The following is a 20,341-nucleotide window of genomic DNA, read 5'->3' on the forward strand; positions in this document are numbered from 1 at the left end:
CTTATGACTTCCTTAACTTTTTCTCTAGCTAACTTTATTGTAGGAACATAGTATATAATACAGATAACATGAAAAATACAGTATTCAACTGTTTATGTTATCAGTAAGGCTTGCGGTCAACAGTAGGCTACTAGTAAATTTTTGAGGCGTCAAAAGTTTTATGTAGGGGGCACCTGGGTGGCTCAGTGGGTTAAGCCTCTGCCTTCAGCTCAGGTCATGATCCCAGGGTCCTGGGATTAAGCCCCGCATTGGGCTCTCTGCTCAGCAGGGAGCCTGCTCCACCCCCCCCCACTTGTGATCTCTGTCAAATAAATAAAATCTTTTAAAAAAGTTGTATGCAGATTTTCAACTGTGTGGGGAGGTTGATACTGCTGACCCCCCATTCTTGAAAGGTTAACTGTAGTTTTTAAACTTTTTATATACAATTCATATATTTATTGATCGACATTTAAAGATTTTATTTGACAGCAAGACAGAGCCAGAGAGCACAGTGGGAGGAATGGCAGAGGGAGAAGAATAAGCAGAAGCAGGCTCCCTGGCTAGGGAGCTCGATGTGAGGCTTGATCCCAGGACCCTGGGACTATGACCTGAGCCGAAGGCAGATGCTTAACTGAGCCACCAAGGCGCCCCCAACTGATACATTTCATATATATATATATATATTTGACACATTTTCCTGAGTTGTGTGCTGTTCTAGCAAAATTACTGAACCTGAAGGTACAGTCAGGGGAGTCCTCAATTTGTAGCCATGCTAGGTGGAAGTATGGATGACAGGGGGACCCAATACTAGCAACTGGCACCAGAAGCAAGGGCAGTTTTACAGGAGTGAGCACTTGAACCTATGGAATCTGACCCTAACTCCAGGTAGTGTCCAAACTGAGTCGGACTGTGGGACACCCGGTGGCTCTCTGCAGAGAACCGGAGAGGCTGTTTGGTTTGGAAAACCTCCAAAGATTTGGGGTCCGAAGTGTTGTCAGTAAAAACAGCTCAGTACATTCAGTGCAGTAAAGACAGTTTATTGTAATGTTCCACTAGGTAACACATGGTTTAAAAAAAAATCCATTTCACCCCCTGCTATGTGATCTTGGGTGGGTCACAGCCACATTGAGCCTCAACTAAATCAATGTAAATGCCACCATCAAACTCAAAGGATGATGGCGAGGATTAAACAAGAAACCTGTGTAGAGTACCCAGTACATGGGAGTTACTCCACGGATGCTAGTTCCCGGTCTCGAGTACGGGGTGTAGAGTGCTACACTGGGCTTGGGGTTTCTGAAAGCAACCAAACTCCTTCTCAGTCCACCACCCAAAGACACAATGCACTGGCATAGGACAGAGCACAGTTGGTGGTGAGTGAAGAATGGCGAAGTTGGCAGCAAAGTGACTCCAGAGTAGGGTGCCAGGGAGAACAGAGCCTAGCCCCAGGGACCCGAGCCCAGCCTTCTGCTGTATGGGCATGAAATAGCACGGTAATAAGCCATTCTTAGATTTAGAATTCTAGTAACCTCCTGCTTCAACTCAGGAACCTCTGTATGCATTTGCTCATGCCATCTCAGCGAAAGAAAGTGAATGGAAAAGGAAACACTTGAGAAGAGTAACTTTACTGTTCTTATCTGGACAGAAGGGACCCCTTCCAAAATAAAATTAAGAATGGCCAGAATAACTTCACAGAAACTTTTCTAGATATAACAGAGTTGAGTGTATCAAGTGTGTCTAAAAGAAAAAGGTTAAGACTGTTCAAGGAAAGCGGTATTAACCTAGTGTTCAGAATTCCAGAATGTATGTATGGAGCGGAGGAAGTAGGAACGAGTACGGGTTAAAGGCTGAATGTACAGAACAGTTAAAAACAAAACCTTGCTTTTCAAGACCTCTCTCACCTCAAGCCTAAATGCTTCATGCTCCCCAAGACCCCAGTCACGGAAATGCATGCATTCACACTCAGCATTTCATTTTACCAACACACAGGTTAGTCTCAAGTTTTATTAAGTTGCTTATACAAACTTAATGTCATGAGCATGACTTCCAGGTCGGCACTTTTTATGTCAAGCGCTTTCACGAAGCAGTTTAAGGCCTCCTGTATTTGCCCACGCTCTTTCAGTTCTTTCCCACGGATTACAAGAGTCTCGTAGTCGGTCCCAGCCTCCGCTGCCTCCATCCGGGGAGAATCAAGCAGCTGCCTGCTGGACAAAGGCTCGGGGTCGCCAGGAGGGCTAGATAACCGGCTGGACTTGTTCTCTGAAGGCAGCGTTTCGCCAGGAGGCCCTTCTGTGCTCTCTGAGGCTTCGCCACTGCTCTCCTCTGCTCCTTCCTTGGAATCATCTGAGGCAGCCTCTGCTCCACTACTGCAGTCAGGCTCTTCCTCCATATCCTCCACGTGATCTAAAACCACATTGACAAGAGACCTCCTAGAAGCCAGGGATCGTCTAGGGTGGATGGACTTACTTACACTATCAGGGATGTTCAGTGAGAAGAACCTTCCTGAGGGACTGATGTCACTTTTGGGAGTCGAAGCATTGAACTGTTTCATAGGTAAGAACAGAAAGGGAGAGGTGGTGAGTGCATCTGTGCTTGAAGTATTTTTAAAAGTATCGTCTTCATCTTCACCATCTGAAATGATCCTTCTGGCTTTCCTTCTGCCTCTCACGTTACCCACTACTTCTTCCGGCTCGTCATCGGTCTTCAAAAGATCCACACTGAGATGTGCTTTGTCCCACTCAAGCTCTGCCTGAGAATGAGCTGCAGAACCACACAAGCTCTTTTCGTCCTCAGCATGTTGCGAAGACTGCCTGGAAAGATTTTGTCTGCTGTCTGCAGAGTCTTCCAAGAAAAGATTGAAATCACATGCATACTGCGATGAGGAGGCTACATGTTCCTCTTCCAACTTGGCCACATTTGCTTGAGTGTCCTGCAGCGCACTGTGGGATGCTGACACGTCGCCATCGGCTCTTCTGATTACAGATGCGTTAGGTTCTGTATTTTGACTTTCAAGGGTCATGGGACTCACGGGCCAGGGGTTGCAGTGTGGTAATGTCTCAGCAGCGTTTGGTTGCTCTGGATCTGGCCCCAGATCAGCTCCGACCGCTTTGCTCTGTAGAGAGTTAAAATCTCCCAGAGGGTTCTCTAGCAGCATCCCCTGTGTTGGCCCCTCTCGCAGTGCCTCCGTTTGTAGAACCATTCCCAACGAGTTGGTCCAGATTTCATCTACACTCCCACACCCCTCAGGTAAAGTAGCTACAGAACCAGCATCGGATGTCCTTTCGGGGGAGCGACTACCGTCTTGCGAGACAGTAACATTTATCTTTACACTGGAGACGTCTTGTTTCTCACTCTCTTCAGGCAGATCATCAATGATGACACTCGCCATTTGGGAACTGATTTCTTCTTCCTGGGTATGATAAGTAGGTAGAAGTGGTGAGTGCCGAGGCTGTGGTTTATTCAGTTCAGGGCATTTCTTCTTCATTTGAGAAGGGAAGAGGGGTTCTGTCAGCCAAGTCCCCTCATTTCCAACTCTTTGTCTTCCTGCTAAGAGCTCTGTATTTTGAGACTCTAATTCCACAAGGAACTGAGCTTTCTGAACCCTTTGTTGAATATAGTGGGATTCTTCAATCACATCAAGCTCTTCTTTAACAGACAGATCACGTGTGTACATCAAGTCATGGTCTGAGATTCCAGCTATCCCCAAAGAGTGCAGGTAGGCAATATGTTCATCCAGTATCTTATCAGATCTCCTCTGGGCAGCATGCAAAGATTGAAGCTGCAGCTGGGTTGCAGAGTGCTGAAAGTCCTCAATGGTGAAGAGCTCTCTTAATTCTTGTTTCGTAAAATACCGGAAAGGGTTCTTCTTGTCGCCAGTAGTTTGCCTTATTAGTGAGTCCTTGAAAACCTGTCTTCTGTATATTTTTTCCTCTACAGTTCCACAAGTAATCAGTCTATAAACTACAACATTTTCCTTTTGGCCAATTCGGTAGACTCTGTCCACAGCTTGAGCGTCAGTTGCAGGATTCCAGCTCGGGTCAAAAATGACCACTCTGGTTGCTGCAGTCAGTGTTAAGCCAACACCACCTACCTGAGTGGTAAGCAGAAAAACAGAGTACTCTCTATTTTGCTGGAATAAGTTAATTCTTTTTTCTCGTTCCACAAGATGAGTAACTGTCCCATCGATTCGCAGTATCTTAAAGTGCCGATTCTTTAGGAGGTGTTCGATGATGTTCAGAATTTGTCTTGACTGGGAAAACACCAGAGTTTGATGCCCTTCATCTCGCAGTCGCTTCAGCAGCTCTATCAGAAATATCATTTTTCCAGATTCTTCCATCAGTGTATCATCAGTTATCTGATCAATGTGGCCCACATCTGAGGAATCTTCCCCTTCATTTTTACCTTGAACAGAGAATTGCACAGACCCTAAATTCAACAAATGACAAGCCCGTGCAGAGAGCAGCCTAGGATGATCACACAGCTTCTTTAAGACACCTAGCTCAGCCAGAGGTGAGCGTGTCTCCATTAATAGCTCCTTGATATGATCTAGAGACACAAATTTCCTGTATATTTCTTCTTGTAAAGGCATGAGACGTATCCAAATAATTAAGTCATTTTTCCTGGAAAGAGAAGGCATTTCACAAATGGCACCAACATCTAGATTCTCTGCACTAAGTCCGACCTCTGGAGTGCTTGACTTTTTCTTTTGTACCTCTTCTTTAGTCCTCCTGAGAAAATAGGGTTTTATGATTGCCATCAAGTTTTCAGATATTTTAAATCCTAAGGCTTTTTCCCCCGGGGTAGCATCCTTCTCTCGTGCTCTTGTAATAGGATTTTCATACTCCATCTTAAAAGTTTTTAATGTTCCTAGCAGGGACCCTTGGCAAGCAAAATCAAACAGGGACCACAGTTCTTGTAAATTATTCTGGATTGGGGTTCCTGTGAGGAGGATGCGATTCCTGGCAGGGACAGCGCGAGCACATATCGCTGACTTAGTGGATGAGGTTTTTATTTTATGTGCTTCGTCAAGGATGACATAGTCCCACACAAACTCTTGGCCATTCAAGCTTGAAAGCTGCTGCCAATTATTGATTAACATTTGGTATGTGGTGATAATGACACCATTCCTTTGCTGAATCCGACTGAGGTTTCTGGTACGTTCATCCTTACTCGGACCGTGAAAGGTTTTCACTCTCATTCCTGGAGTCCACTTAACAAACTCTTTTATCCACGTGCTAATGAGATTGGTTGGCATGATGAGCAGCACGTGATTCACAAGTGTGGCATCAAACATACCAGAGAGGAAAGCAATGATTTGAACAGTCTTCCCTAATCCCATATCATCTGCTAAGATGCCTCCTTTTCTTCCATCCCTATATAGGCTATAGAGGAAAGCTACACCTTCCTTCTGGTGCTCAAACAGTTGGTTGTGCAGTTCTCGATAAAGCAGCAGGCCAGAGTTGCACACATCTATGAATTCATCATCTCCATGTTCTGCCAACTCCTCCAAGGCTTCCTGTATTTTTTGGATTCTGCTCATCACCTTTTCATTGGGGAAAATGTCCTTTGCCAAATTGAAAAGTTTAAAAGCTTCTTCCAGATCCCCATTCTTAGTTGCTTCTTTGGCCTCTTTCACATATCTGTTTAAAAAAAGTAAATAAAAGATATAGATATAGATATAGATATAGATATAGATATAGATATAGGGAGAGAGAGATTAGAGAGGAAGGAAACAGAATGAACATTCAATCTAAGAATGTTAGGGTCCATTTTGGAATCGGAACTGCAGTTGGGCTTTTAATATCCTCAATTCAGGATGGGAAAGATTAGCACAGAAGATGCCAACGAAAGCTGACATCACTTAAGACACACACCCACCAGACACTGCCAGCAACAACTTCAGGCACTGCTTGTGAGAAATGTATGTGCAAAGGTTATTGGTTCCATGGTATTTAAGAAAAAATGCCACCCATAATAAGTGTGGAGTGATGTTTTCTTGTAAAATCAAGCAGCCAACCCAAATCATAGGAGTATGAAACAGGAAAGATACATGGGCACTCATTTCTCTGTCCTTATTTTTCTGGACCTCTGTGATACATTTGACACTAATGATCACTCCCTCAAAATTCCCTCCTTCCTCCTGGTTTCCTCCCCCATCACTGGCCATTTCTTCTGTGTCCTTGGGCTCCTATTCTTCCAATAGGCCTGGCCCTTCTCATCCTTTTACTTTCTCTTCTGGCTTTCCACCCCCACCTAAAGTGCTCAGGAAATCACTTTCCCCGTTCCAGGGCTTGCCCACAAACTCTAGTCTAGACCCACATTGCAGCTGCCTTCCAGATGTCTCCACTTGAAAACATCTCAGAGGTACCTCAAGTTCAATTAATCCCAAATTAAACTCATTATTTCCCCTCTAAAAACATGTGTCCCCACCATTTATGTGGTAGTAAATTGACATTACCATCAACTTAGACGTGCAAGCTAGAAATGTGAAGATCATCCTTGACTTTAATTCACATGAGTCATCCTTAACCCCTCCCCTCTTTTAATCACCCCCTCCCACAGCCAAACAATCCCCAAACCCTACTAACTTTATCTCCCAAGTATAACCTGTGCCTCCATCTCCACTACTACTACTGTGGTTCAAGTCACCATCACCTCTGGCCTGGGTAATGGCAACTTCCTATTCACTGATCTCTGTACATCCACTCTTGGCCCCTCTAATGCATTCTCTATACAGCAAACAGTGATACTGTCTTAGAATGTAAAAGGAAAAAATGTAAAAGAAATCATGTCACTCCTCTGCTGAAAATTCTCCAGTGGTTTATAGTGAACTGATTCTGAAAGGATACCAAAATAATTCACTGAGTAAAGAATAATCTTTTTGACCAATTATCATGTGCAAAAGGATGAAAACTGGTTCCCTACTTCATACCATACACAAAAATTAATTCAAAATGGATCAAAGATCTAAACATAACCATAGAAGAAAATATTGGCATAAATCTTTTCAACCTTGTATTTGGCAATGCTTTCTTAGATATGATGCCAAACACACAACGAACCAAAAGAAAAATAAATTGGGCTTCACCAAATGAAAAACTTGTTTCAAAGGATACCATCAAGAAAGTGAAGACAACCCAAAGACTGGGAGAAATATTTTTGAATCATATATCTGATAAAGGATTTAGACCTAAAACATATAAAGAAATCTTACAACTCAAATTAAAAGACAATTAACACAAGGGCATCTGGGTGGCTCAGCTGGTTAAACAACCGAGTCTTGATTTTTGGCTCAGGTCATGATCTCAGGGTGGTGAGATGATGGAGCCCTGTGGTGGGCTCAGCAGGGAGTCTGAGATTCTCTCTCCCTCCGCCCCTCCCCCGCTCAAGCACACACACTCTCTAAAATAAATAAATCTTTTTTTTTTTTTTTTATATTTTATTTATTTGACAGAGAGAAATCACAACCAGGCAGAGAGGCAGGCAGAGAGAAAGGAGGAAGCAGGCTTCCCGCTGAGCAGAGAGCCCGACGCGGGGCTCGATCCCAGGACCCCGGGACCACGACCCGAGCCGAAGGCAGCGGCTTTAACCCACTGAGCCACCCAGGCGCCCCAAATAAATAAATCTTTTTAAAAAGACAACACAACTTTAAAATGGGCAAAGGATCTGAACAGACATTTCTCCAAAGAAGATCTACAAATGGCTCATAAGCACAACATAATGCTCAGCATCATTAGTCATCAGGGAAATGCAAACCAAAACCACAATGAAATACCCACTTTATGCCCATGAGGATGACTAGAATAAAAAAGGCAAATACCAAGTTAGAGACAATGTGGAAAAACTGGCACTCTCATGATGCTGTTGGTGGGAATGTAAAATGGTGCAACTGCTTTGGAAATCAGTTTGTCAGTTCCTCAAAAAAGTTATATGTGGAGGAACACCTGGGTGGCTCAGTGGGCTAAGCGTCTGCCTTCAGCTCAGGTCATGATCCCAGGGTCCTGGAATCAAGTCCCACATTGGGTTCCTCGCTCAGCAGGGAGTTTGCTTGTCCCTCTCCCCATAACTCGTGCTCATGCTCTCTCTCTCTCAAATACATAAATAAATAATTAAGAACTGAATAATTAAGTAAATGAATGGTGGATAGTGGAAGCCAGGGTTCTCACCTGTTAGAATGGAGAAGCAAGAGGAGATAGAATGATCCGTGTGGTAATGGATCAGAGTTAAGAGACATCAGTATAAACCCAGGTTTTAACACAGAAACAGATGGTTACACAAAGAATATTTACAGTGGTCTATATACACAGAGATTAGTATACACACGTATTTCCTTGCTCTGTCAGGTGAGAGGGCCTAGAAGCAAAGAAACCCCAGTAGTGACAAGTGTGCCTAGCACCCAGATCTTTTTTTTTTTTTAAAGATTTTATTTATTTATTTGACAGAGAGAGACACAGTGAGAGAGGGAACACAAACAGGGGGAGGGGGAGAAGGAGAAGCAGGCCTCCCACCGAGCAGAGAACCCAATTCGGGGCTCGATCCCAGGACCCTGGGATCATAACCTCAGCTGAAGGCAAACGCTTAATGATTGAGCCACCCGGGGCACCCCCAGATCTTGGTTTCTAATACCATTCTCCAATAAAAGGAACGTGGGCTCCTTGGAAAAAGGACCTGGGCTGATTCTAGGACTGTGGCAGGAAATATGTCAGAAGAGCCTGGGGCATCTTGTAGTGTCAGAAAGTGAGGAAGTGCTCAAACAACTCCCCACAATGATGTGAGTCTGGCAGAGACACAGGAGCCAAATGAAGGCACTCCCAGTGGTCAGAGCTGGAATAACCTGAGCAACAAAATATAGTATTGGATTAGAACCCAAAATATAAAATAAATCAATCCACACTGTTAAAAATGAGTGAACAAAAAAAGAGACAAATCTCTGCCCTTAGGGAGATGGAGCATGACTCCTATTCCTTAAATGTGTCCTGCATCCTCCCAAAAAGCACAGAGTGGGGGCACCTGGGGGGCTCAGTCGGTGAAGTGTCTGCCTTCGGTTCAGGTCATGATCCCGGGGTGGTGGAATCAAGTCCCGCATCGGGCTCTCTGCTCAGCGGGGAGCCTGCTTCTTCCTCTCCCTGCCTCTCCCCCTGCTTGTACTCTGTCTCTAACAAATAAATAAAATCTTTAAAAAAAAAGGGATAGTGTGGAAAGTTATGGTGGGACAGAGAAGGGGAAAGGGCACAACAAGTAACTTTAAAGAGGAGAAACCTGGCAAACCGTAACTCAGCCCAGTGATTACAGTCAATGTCAACAGTGATCTATCCCATTAACAGTATGTGCCTCTGATAACAATTTGATGAGAAGGGCACTTTATCTCTGTAGTCTTTGCCCACAAAACCAAAACCCCTATTCTAATCATGACAAACAATGACAAATCCCAATTGACAGAACATTCTACAAATACCTAACCAACAGTTCTCAAAACTGTCAAGGTCATCAAAAACAAAGAAAGTCCAAGAATCTGTCACAGATAAGAAGAACCTAAGGAGACAGATGACCCAACGTAAAGTGGTGTCTTAGATAGGATGCTGGAACGGAAAAAGGACTTACATGAAACTACGGAAGTCTAAAATGATGGGTTTAGTTAATAATAATGTATTGGTATTGGTTCACTGACTGTGATTACTGTACCATACTAATGTGAGATGTTAACAAGAGGGGAAACTATGTGTGGGCTATGTGAGAACCCTCTGCACTCAATCTGGAATATTTCTGCAAATCTAAAACTACTCTAAAATTACCTTTATTGGGGTGCCTGGGTGGCTCAGTGGGTTAAAGCCTCTGCCTTCGGCTCAGGTCATGATCCCAGGGTCCTGGGATTGAGCCCCACATCAGGCTTTTGGCTCGGCAGGGAGCCTGCTTCCCTTCCTCTCTCTCTGCCTGCCTCTCTGCCTACTTGTGATCTCTCTCTCTGTCAAATAAATAAATAAAATCCTTTAAAAAAAGAAATTAAAAAAAATTTAAGAGATTACCTTTACTTGGGGCACCTGGGTGGCTCTGTCAGTTAAATGTCTGCCTTCGGCTCAGGGCATGATCCCAGGGTCCTGGGATCGAGCCCCGCATCAGGCTCCCTGCTCAGAGGGGAGCCTGCTTCTCCCTCTGCCTGGTACTCCCCCTGCTTGTGCTCTGACAAATAAATAAATAAAATATTTTTTAAAAAATAAATAAAATTACCTTTACTTAAGGCCCCCTGCCAATCTATCTGTTTGGGTTATCTGCCTGAGCTTGATAGCAGGGATAGGGATCAGGTTTTGGAGCACTCAGTGAAAGCCAAGTGAATGAAAGAGGAAGAGGAGGAAAAGAGGAAGAAAAGAGCTTGCTGGCTGCAAAGACTCTGCTATTCCTTCTGTGGCAGGTCAGCTGCCCACCTCCCCAACTCTGCCGGGCTACAGAAATAAGTTACATTCCCTATTACTCTGCTCTTGAACCTGAGGGCATAGCGGTAACCACTGGACTCCTCCATCTTGGTGCCAGCCCCTGAACTAGTTCTCTGCTCTCCCTTTCCTCCCAGCCCTTCCCACCTGCCGGGTGCCTTCACCTGGCCAACCGGTCTTCTGGCTTGTCTGTGGTTCAGAGCTTGAAGGAGAAAAGATGTCATTTTTTATTACTATCAGATCATTTCCAAATCCCTCAACTGGTAACCTACGCAGTATCCTGAACCCTTGTGTAGCCTGGGCCTCTAACTCCAGCCAGGCCTCCTCCCCAGAAAGTCAAGTACTGCCTGTGAACCCCAGCTCTGGGCCTGACTCCCCAAAATCATACACCAACCTTTTAAATGGCAACTGTCTGCCTAGACTTCTTACCACCAGCCTAAGACTCCTATTGCTGGGCTCTACTCATCCTCTGGCATTCCCACATTTGTCAACCTTCTGCCTGAAATACAGAAGGTGCCTGTTATCACCACTTTCTGATTGCACCCAACCCGTCAGCCAAGCTGCTTCACAATCCCTGTTCCACCTGGGTTGTTCTTTTTTCTTAAGACTTTATTTATTTAATAGACAGACAGAGAAATAGAGAGAGAGTGAACAAAAGCAAGGGGAGTGGGAGAGGAAGAAGCAGGCTACCCACTGAGCAGGTAGCCTGGTGTGGGGTTCGATCCCAGGACCCTGGGATCATGACCTGAGCCAAAGGCAGACTCTTAACGACTGAGCCACCAGGGACCTCTGAAGTTGCTCTTTGTTTTCTAACCTATCTAACTTGGATTTTTATGGAATTTCTCCTGATTTTTAAATGGTAACCAATGCATAAGTTTTGGTTTTTTTTAAGATTTTATTTATTTATTTGACAGAGATCACAAGTAGGCAGAAAACAGGCAGAGAGAGCGGGGGAAGCAGGCTCCGCATTGAGCAGAGAGCCCGATGTGGGGCTCAATCCCAGGGCCCTGGGATCATGACCTGAGCTGAAGGCAGAGGTTTAACCCACTGAGCCACCTAGGAGCCCCACCAATGCATAAGTTTTAAAAACACTGGGCACAGGGTGCCTGAGTGGCTCAGTCAGTTAAGAGTCTGCCTTTGGCTCAGGTCATGATCCTGGGTCCTGGGGTCAAGTCCCACCTTGGGCTCCCTGCTCATCGGGGAGTCTGCTTCTCCCTCTGCCTCTGCCCCTCACCCTCCACTTGTGCTCTCTCTAATAAATAAATAAATAAAATATTAAAAAGAAAAAACACTGGGCAAAACAAATAAAATTTATCTCTGAACATGGCTTATGGGCTGCCACTTTGTGACCTCTGGCTTATTTCAGCTAGAAGTGCCATTGGCTTTGGCTGGTTCTCTCCAAATGCTTCCTCCTAAAAAATAGTAGGCCTATGGCTCTTTGGATAGGGGCCTACACAAGATTTGGTTTGGAGCTTAACATTGTCCTTCTAGGGCACCTGGGTGGCTCAATTTGTGAGCGTCTGCCTTTGGTTCAGGTCATGATCCCAGGGCCCTGGGATCAAATCCCTCATTGGGCTCCTTGCTTGGCGGGGAGTCTGCTTCTCCCTTTGCCCTTCCCCCTACTCGTGCTTTCTCTCTCTCTCCTGCAAAATACGGATAAATAAAGCCTTAAAACAAGAGAGACTGCAAACAGGCAGGGAGAGCAAGACTGATTTCAAGGTGCATAAAAGCAAGCAGGGATCTAGTCCCGCTCTTCTGTTACTCAGGCCTGAAAATTTTGGTTGAATGGGGCAAATATGCTTCTGCCAGAATACACAGGAAGACAGCATCCTCTTACATGTTAACATGCTCTCAGAAAGCAGCTGAACTTCCTGGCTAATTACTCCGGAAAAAAACAGCTAATTAATAATTATGTCAAACCCAAAATTATCTTTTTTTTCTGGCCCAGCAGATGTGCTTTGGCACCCAGATGGATCATACCAGCCAATGGTCCTCAGCAGGAAATGGCTTCATCATTTGGGAGAGCATTTGGAGGCTCACATCCTGACCGGCCCTTTCAGATAGTCTAACTATAAATGAAAAATTCTCCAGGAACAATAATATGTTTTTTTCCAGTAGGGACAGACCTTCAGTACTTCTAGTCCCCAGACTACCAGCCCAAGGTTATCTGGTTAACCGCTGCATTGTAGTGCAAAACTCTGGGGCTTCAAGCAAGAACTTACTCCAGAATTTGAACAAACCTGGGCTTGTTTGGAAAGAAGTCCTGAACCCTCAAGTCTGCCTTCAATTCACCTTCAGGCCACCTCCGTGGGAAAGCAGACAAGACTTTCCATTAAGATGAAAATAAAGGGGTTCCTGGGTGGCTTAGTGGGTTAAAGCCTCTGCCTTCGGCTCGGGTCATGGTCTCAGGGTCCTGGGATCGAGTCCCGCATCGGGCTCTCTGCTCAGCCGGGAGCCTGCTTCCTCCTCTCTCTGCCTGCCTCTCTGCCTACTTGTAATCTCTGTCAAATAAATAAATAAAATCTTTAAAAAAAGATGAAAATAAAAATCTAAAAACCATTACTTAGGTTGCAATAATAATTCATTATACTGAATTTTTGTTTTATACATTTTCCTATATATATCTGATATTTCAGAACAAGAGTTGTAGAATGTTACTTGCCAAAATACAAATGAATTTGAATATTGATCTCATATCTTGCAAATTTGCTGAACTCTTTTATTAGCTCTTATTTTTCTTTTTGTGGATCCATTAGGGCTTTCTATATAAAAGATCATGTCATCTGCGAATATAGAAGTTTTATTTCTTTCTTTCCAATCTGGATGCCTTTTATTCCTTTTTCTGGCCTGTTTGCCCTGGATAGAACATCTATTATAATGTTGAATTATAATGTTGAATAGAAGTGGCGAGAGCAGACATCCTGTCTTGTTCCTGATATAAGGATGGAAAGCTTTCAGTCTTTTACCAACTGCTAGCTTTGAGTTTCTGGAGACACCCTTGATCAGACTGAGGAAGTTATTTTTGTATTCCTAGTTTGTTGAGTTTTTATTAAAGGGTGTTATATTTTCTTTTTTTTAAGATTTTATTTATTGATTTGAGAGATATGGAGGGTGGGGGATGTGGGGAGAGTGAGTTCATATGTGAGCAGAGGAAGAGAGAGAAGCAGATTTCCTGCTGAGCAGAGAGCCCCACATGGGGCTTGATCCTGGGGTCCCGGAATCATGACCTGAGCCGAAGACAGACATTTAACCAGTGGAGCCACCCAGGGTACCCCCCAAATATAGTACCCCACCAGGTGCTAAATTTTCTCAAATGCTTTTTCAGCACCCATTGAGAAGAACATATGGCTTTGTCCTTTAGTTCTGGACAAGTTTGCTCCACCTACTATGAAGCAAAGAGTCAGGTAAGCGATTGGATACGGGAGTCTACAGTTCAGAAGAGGTCAGGACTACACACAAAAATGTGAAAATTCTCAGCATAAAGATGGGATTTAAAGCCAAGAACTTGGATAAGATCACCAAAGGAAGGAATATAATTACAAAACAAAGGAAGCAATATAATTACAAAACAACAAAACGTGGTACTCCAAACAACACTGCAGCAATAAAAACATTTACAGAAGAATTATGGCTCATGAATACAAAAACAATGATTAAGTTAGAAAATCATCACTTTGGGGCACCTGGGTGGCTCAGCTGGTAAATGACTGCCTTCGGCTCAGGTCATGATCCCCAAGTCCCAGGATCGAGTCCCACATAGGGCTCCCAGCTCCACGGGGAGTCTGCTTCTCCCTCTGACCTTCTCCCCTCTCATGCTCTCTCTCTCTCTCTCAAATAAATAAAGAAAATCACCACTTTGTAATTTCTAATGAAATAACTGATTTGGGCAATGATTATCAATGGATGAAAAGTTAATGGGGAATGGAGTGACCACAGGATGCCAAAGTATCCCCAACATAGCATTTATTCATCATAAGGGGGGAATGCAGCTTTGCAAAGGACTGATCAGCCTGTGACCACCTGAACCCACCGACCTATCTTAATGTTACTAAAAGTAGGAATCTCCGACATTATATGCTTCCTGATACAATGCAATAAGAAGTACAAAGCCTCACCTTTGAAATATTCATGCCAAAATATTGACCCTTTTTTTCGCCTCCAGAACTGCTTTTAAAAATTTGTAGTAAGGTAGAATTGACAATACAACATTCTATTAGTTTCAGGTGCAAAACCTAATGATTCAGTATTTGGATATATTGTGAAATCATCACCACAATAAGTCTTGTTAATGTCCGTCACATAGATAATTATAGAATTTGTCTTCTTGTGAGAACTTTTAAGATTTACTCCTTAACAACTTTCAACTATGCAATACAGTGTTATTAACTACAGTTATATGATTAACTATATAACCATGCGATACATTACATATCCCTTACTTATTAATTTTATAACTGGATGTCTGTACCTTTTCACTCCCTTCCCCCATTTTTTTTTTTAAAAGACTTATTTATTTATTTATTTGACAGACAGAGATTACAAGTAGGCAGAGAGGCAGGCAGAGAGAGAGAGGAGGAAGCAGGCTCCCTGCCGAGCAGAGAGCCCGACGTGGGGCTCGATCCCAGACCCCCGGGATCACGACCTGAGCCGAAGGCAGAGGCTTTAGCCCACTGAGCCACCCAGGCGCCCCTCCCTTCCCCCATTTTGCCCACCCTCCGGACCTCCATCTCTGGCAATCACCAATCTGTTCTCTGTATCTATGAGCTTGTGTGTGTGTGTGTGTGTGTGTGTGTGTGTTTTAAGATTCCACATATAAATGAGATCATATGGTATTTGTCTTTCTGTCTGACTTACTTTACTTAGCATAATGCCCTCAAGGTCCATCCATGTAGTCACAAATGGCAAAATTTTATTCTTTTTTTAGTGTGAATAATATGTGTGTGTGTGTGTGTGTGTGTGTGTGTGTGTACAGCACACTTCTTTCTTTTTTTTTTTTTTAAAGATTTTATTTATTTGACAGAGACCACAAATAGGCAGAGAGGCAGGCGCCCCTAGAGCACATTTATTTATCCATTCCATCCAGCCTTTAAATTTAAATTACAGGAGACAGGGGCGCCTGGGTGGCTCAGTGGGTTAAGCCTCTGCCTTCGACTCGGGTCATGATCTCAGGGTCCCAGGATCGAGCCCCACGTTGGGCTCTCTGCTCGGCAGGTAGCCTGCTTCCCCGCTTCCCCCTCTCTCTCTCTCTTTGCCTGCCTGCCTACCTACTTGTGATCTCTGTCAAATAAATAAAATCTTTAATAAATAAATAAATTAATTAATTAATAATAAATTACAGAAGACAGGAGAACAAGCTAATGACACTACAAGGTATTCATAAGACTAATCCAAATCATTGGCATAGAAATAAAAACGTCAGTGGGATGCCTGGGTGGTTCTGTCAGCTAAGTGTCTGCCTTCGGCTCAGGTCATGATCCCAGGGTCCTGGGATGGAGCCCCACATTGGGCTCCTTGCTCAGCGGGAAGCCTGCTTCTCCCTCTGCCTGCCGCAACCCCTACCTGTGCTCATGCTCACTTGCTCGCTCCCTCTCTCACAAATAAATAAATTAAACTAAAAAAAAACACAGAATTTGAAGGATGGAATGCTGTGATGCCTGAGAATTTATTTTTTTAAAGATTTCATTTATTTATTTGACAGAGAGCGAGAGAGAACAAGCACCCAGGCACCCCAAGAATTTATTTTAAAGTACATTAGACCAAAAAAAGTGAGGCTATGAGGAGGAATCAGCAGAATCTGAGAAGCAGCAACCTGTAAGGTAAGAAGAAAATCATAAGAATCAGGGGTGCTGGAAGCCAAAGGAATCAAGCGTTTCATGAAGAAGTGAGCAACACTGTCAAATACTGCTAGTAAGTCAAGGAAGATGAGGATTATTCGATTTATGAACTCATTAGTGACCTTGACAAAATCAGTTTGAGTAGAATGAGAGAAGTGGGTGACAGAGAATTGAGAAAGAGAGCAGTGGATGGGTGACGGCAAGAGAGTATGGCCAACAAAGTACAAACAAATGGGTGACAGAGAAAGAGAGTGACAAAGGCAGTGAGTGAGAGACAAAAGGTGGGCAATATAAGACAGAGGGCAGGTGACAGAGATAAACAGAAGGTGCATGACTCTACCAGTCATATTTTATTGCCTCTCAGTTCCAAATTCACCCCTCAATACTTGTTCAGTGGTAATGGACAGAACTCCTTTAAACAGCTCCCCTGTACAGTGAACACAGGATGTTCATCTTTCTCAGTAGAGGGCGCCTGAGGGACGCTGCAGGAGGAAGGGGCTCTCCTCCAGCAGCCAGCTGCAGCAACACAGTGGGCCATGGGGTAGCCCGAGACTGCAGGCCCAGAATACACGGTCCTTCCATGACCCTGACACCTCCACCTGGCCTGGCGATAACCTTCTTGTAGCCCTCTCACACGGACACCAGCTCCCCCAGGAGCCTGCCTGTGCCTCGCGCCCCCACCTCTCCTGCCCATACACACCAAGACTTGCTGATGGCCCACTCAGCACCTGCATTCCAGAAGGTTGCTTCCAGCAGGGCCGGGGGGCACAGACTAACTCTGGCCTGGGCCAGCAGGAGCACTGCTCTACAGTACAGTGGGCTGAAGGACACCTTCTCCCATGAGGTCTGAACCTCAGCCTTGGGGTGGGGAACCCCTTCCAAGTTTGTCCTGCCTTGCGCATGCTCCCTTAGCCCAAGGACACCAGAGAGAGTCTCCTTATTTCTTACAGTCACTCATTTATCAGTTTAAGATTCTATATATTGAAATGCCTGTTTAATATGCTGTCTGGTTTCTACCTCCTGACTGGACCCAGAACTGAGAGCAAAAGAGGGCATGTGAGAATGAAGAGTGGGTGACAGAAAGAAAGTAGATGACAGGGATAAGGGGGGGGTAACAAAATGGGTTAAGAGACAGAGGTAGAGAGTGGGTGATAGAGATCATGGGTGACAGAGAAAGGGGGAAGGGTCAACAGTGGGGAGGATGACAGAAACAGAAAGAGGGTGGGATGGCAGAGAGAATAAGTGGATGAGACAAAATGGACAACAGTATGGGCAGGTAGATAATAGAGTCAATAGACAGGTGACAGGAGAGAGAAGGGGGCAACAGAGAGAAAGATGTGGTGGGTGACAGAAAGACAATGGGAGAGAGGGAGCCAGAAAACGAGTGTCAGAGAGGAATACTGAGTGACAAAGGTGGGTGACACAGAAGGAAAGGTAATGGGTAACAGGAATAGACAGTACAGAAGTGGGGAGAGGGGGATGCAGGGCAAGACAGGAGGTGGCAGGTGGGCATCACCAAGGGAAAGGATGACTGACACTGAGAGTATATGACAGAGTCACTGTGTATGGCAGAAGATGAAGGTGTGTTGAAGAGGACACATGTATGCAGAGTGTGTGAGAGCAAGTTTCAAAGTTTTCTTTCATCTCTTGGGCAGGAGGGGCAGAGAGCTGAGGACAGAGGGACAGCAAAGGGAGAAATGAGAGAGGGAGGAGGACAGGCAGAGAGACTGTGAGAGGAGTGTGCCAAGGACAATGAGGGGTGAAGAAGGTAGAGAAGGCAATGCTTTGTGCGAGGGGCTCTCAGCATCAGGCAGATTTGGAAGAGGACAGGAGAGACTGAGAAAAAATAGGAGAAATAAAAGAGAGATTGTGAGGTGATGGGTCATGAGAGATAGGAAGGCTTTGAGGGCAAAGTGGGACTGTGAAAGCAGAAGATGATGACTGTGGGGCACCCAGTGACTCGGTCAGGAAAGAGCACATGAGAGCAAGTAAGAGACAGGTGCCCATGTGGGAGGTGGTGTCAGGAAATTAGTGCACTGACTTGCTGGGCGCTGGGGGAAAGGAAGGAAGGGAGCTGAAGGGCTTGATCCTTACTATTTCCCCCTTTTCCAAATTGAGTCTCAGAATAGTTAAGTGATTCATTTGAGGTTTCCCAGCTAGCAGGTGGCAGAGCCATCCATCATTTGAACCCTGAATGGCCTAGCTCTAAAGCTGGTACTCTACCACACCACACTGCCTCACTGTTTTCCCCAAATCTTCTTTAAATAAGTCATGTAACACAGTCCAAAGATATGATCTGACTCCTCTGTAAGGAAACCTTTTAGCTTTTAACAGCCTCAAAGCATACTTTTATTGAAAGGGAGACAGAACTATTTCACTGTCCCAATGTGTTTCTTTGTACCACATTAAAATTGAAAACTTCTGTGCATCAAAGGACACTACCAACAGAGTGAAAAGACAGCCTACAAATGGGAGAAAATATCTGTAAACCATTTATCTGATAAGGAGTTAATACCCAGAATACATAAAGAAAAAACAACCCACCTGACTAAAAAATGGGCAAAGGACTTGAATGGACATTTCTGGAAAGACATACAAATGTCCACTAAGTGCATGAAAAGATGCTCAACATCACTATCCTTAGAGAAATGCAAAAAAAAAAAAAAAAAATCCCAATGAGCTACCACTTCATTATCATTAGAATGGCTAGTAACAACCACAACAAAACCAGAATAGAACAAGTGTAGATATTGGAACACTTGTACACTGTTGGAAGGAATGTAAAATGGTGCAGCCACAATAAAAGACCCTAGGAAAAAAAAAAAAGACCCTAGAAAAGTTAAAAATAGAATTACCACTGATCCAGCAATCCTACTTCTGGCTAGATATCCAAAAGAAGTGGAAGCAGGATCTCTAAGAGGTATTTGCACACCCATGTTCAAAGCAGCTGTTCACAACAGTCAAAAGATGAAAGCAACACTTGTCCAGTACGGATAAATGGATAAAGAAAACGTGACATGTGCATACAACGGAATATTATTCAGTCCCGAAAAAGGAAGGAAATTCTGTCACAGACACAGTGTGGATGAACCTTGGTGAAATTATGCTATGTGAAATAAATCAGTCCCCAAAAGACAAATATCGTATGATTCCACTTGTAGGCAGTCCCTAGAGCCAAATTCAAGGGGACAGAAAGTAGAACGATGTTTACCAGGCCCCAGAGAGCAGGGAATTAGAAGTTAAGAAGCGGTTTTAGTTTTGCCAGAGAGTTCTGGAGATGTATGGGTGATGCTTTAACAACAGTACTAATGTATCTAATACCACTGAACTGTATGCTTAAGGACGGTGACAGGGTAAATTTGAGGTTGTGTCTGCTCTATCGCAACTTAAAAAAAGGTTTAAATCTCATTCGCACATCACCCCCCCCCCCCCACCCTTAGCCATATGGTGAACGTTCACTCATTCTTCAACACCAACGTCTCCTCTTGTGGAGCCGTTGTTGGCCATTTCCTCCTTTACCCTTACTATGCCTTGCCCATTATACCTCTTGCAGCACTTATCAAACTTTATAGCGGTTGTTGGTTTACTTATCCCTTTCCACTACCAAATGATAAGCAATTGGGGCAGTGTCAATGTTCTACTGATCTCTGTAACCCCCAGGTCTGGTGTTTGGTACTGTAAAGAGTCAAGAAAGGCTTGATGGGTGGAAGTTCTGGCTTTTAAGACTGTTATTTGGCAAAAAAAAAAGGGGGGGGGGGCATCGGGAGGCTACCCAGGCTTTCGATTTAGAAATCTGAGCAGATTCCCACGCCCTACTCGGAGAACGCGAGGGCGCGTCTCACCAGGCTCCAGGCCGCTCGGAGGGTCCGAGGGTCCGAGGGTCCGAGGGCTTCCCACCCCCACTCCCGGCTGGGGCCTGCGAGCTAGACCCGCCCAGCGGCGCACACATACCTCTGGTAAAGGGCGGCCTGCTGTGGACTTAAGGCCGCCGCTTCCACGAACTGTCCAGACGCCTCCATGACCCTGGGCTCGAGTTCCAGGTAAATCAGCAGGCGATTGAATTTCGCTCGCTTCCGCCCTACGCATGCGCTATGCGCCTGGTGGAGA

General features: G+C 44.6%; 2 protein-coding genes across 2 annotated transcripts in view; one reads left to right on the forward strand and one right to left on the reverse strand.

Moving 5' to 3' along the window:
• Positions 1 to 20,341, forward strand: part of PIN4 (peptidylprolyl cis/trans isomerase, NIMA-interacting 4) — a 53,780-nt gene that overhangs the window by 13,619 nt on the left and 19,820 nt on the right. The window lies entirely within an intron of this gene.
• On the reverse strand, positions 1,468 to 20,295 carry ERCC6L (ERCC excision repair 6 like, spindle assembly checkpoint helicase). The gene is made up of 2 exons (XM_045996105.1): positions 20,186 to 20,295; positions 1,468 to 5,615 (listed from the first exon to the last, which is right to left on the reverse strand). The coding sequence occupies exons 1-2, from the start codon at positions 20,251 to 20,253 to the stop codon at positions 1,973 to 1,975; spliced, it is 3,711 nt and encodes a 1,236-aa protein (XP_045852061.1). The 5' UTR covers positions 20,254 to 20,295; the 3' UTR covers positions 1,468 to 1,972.

This window comes from Meles meles, chromosome X, assembly GCF_922984935.1.
Source record: "Meles meles chromosome X, mMelMel3.1 paternal haplotype, whole genome shotgun sequence".
Lineage (NCBI taxonomy): Eukaryota > Metazoa > Chordata > Mammalia > Carnivora > Mustelidae > Meles > Meles meles.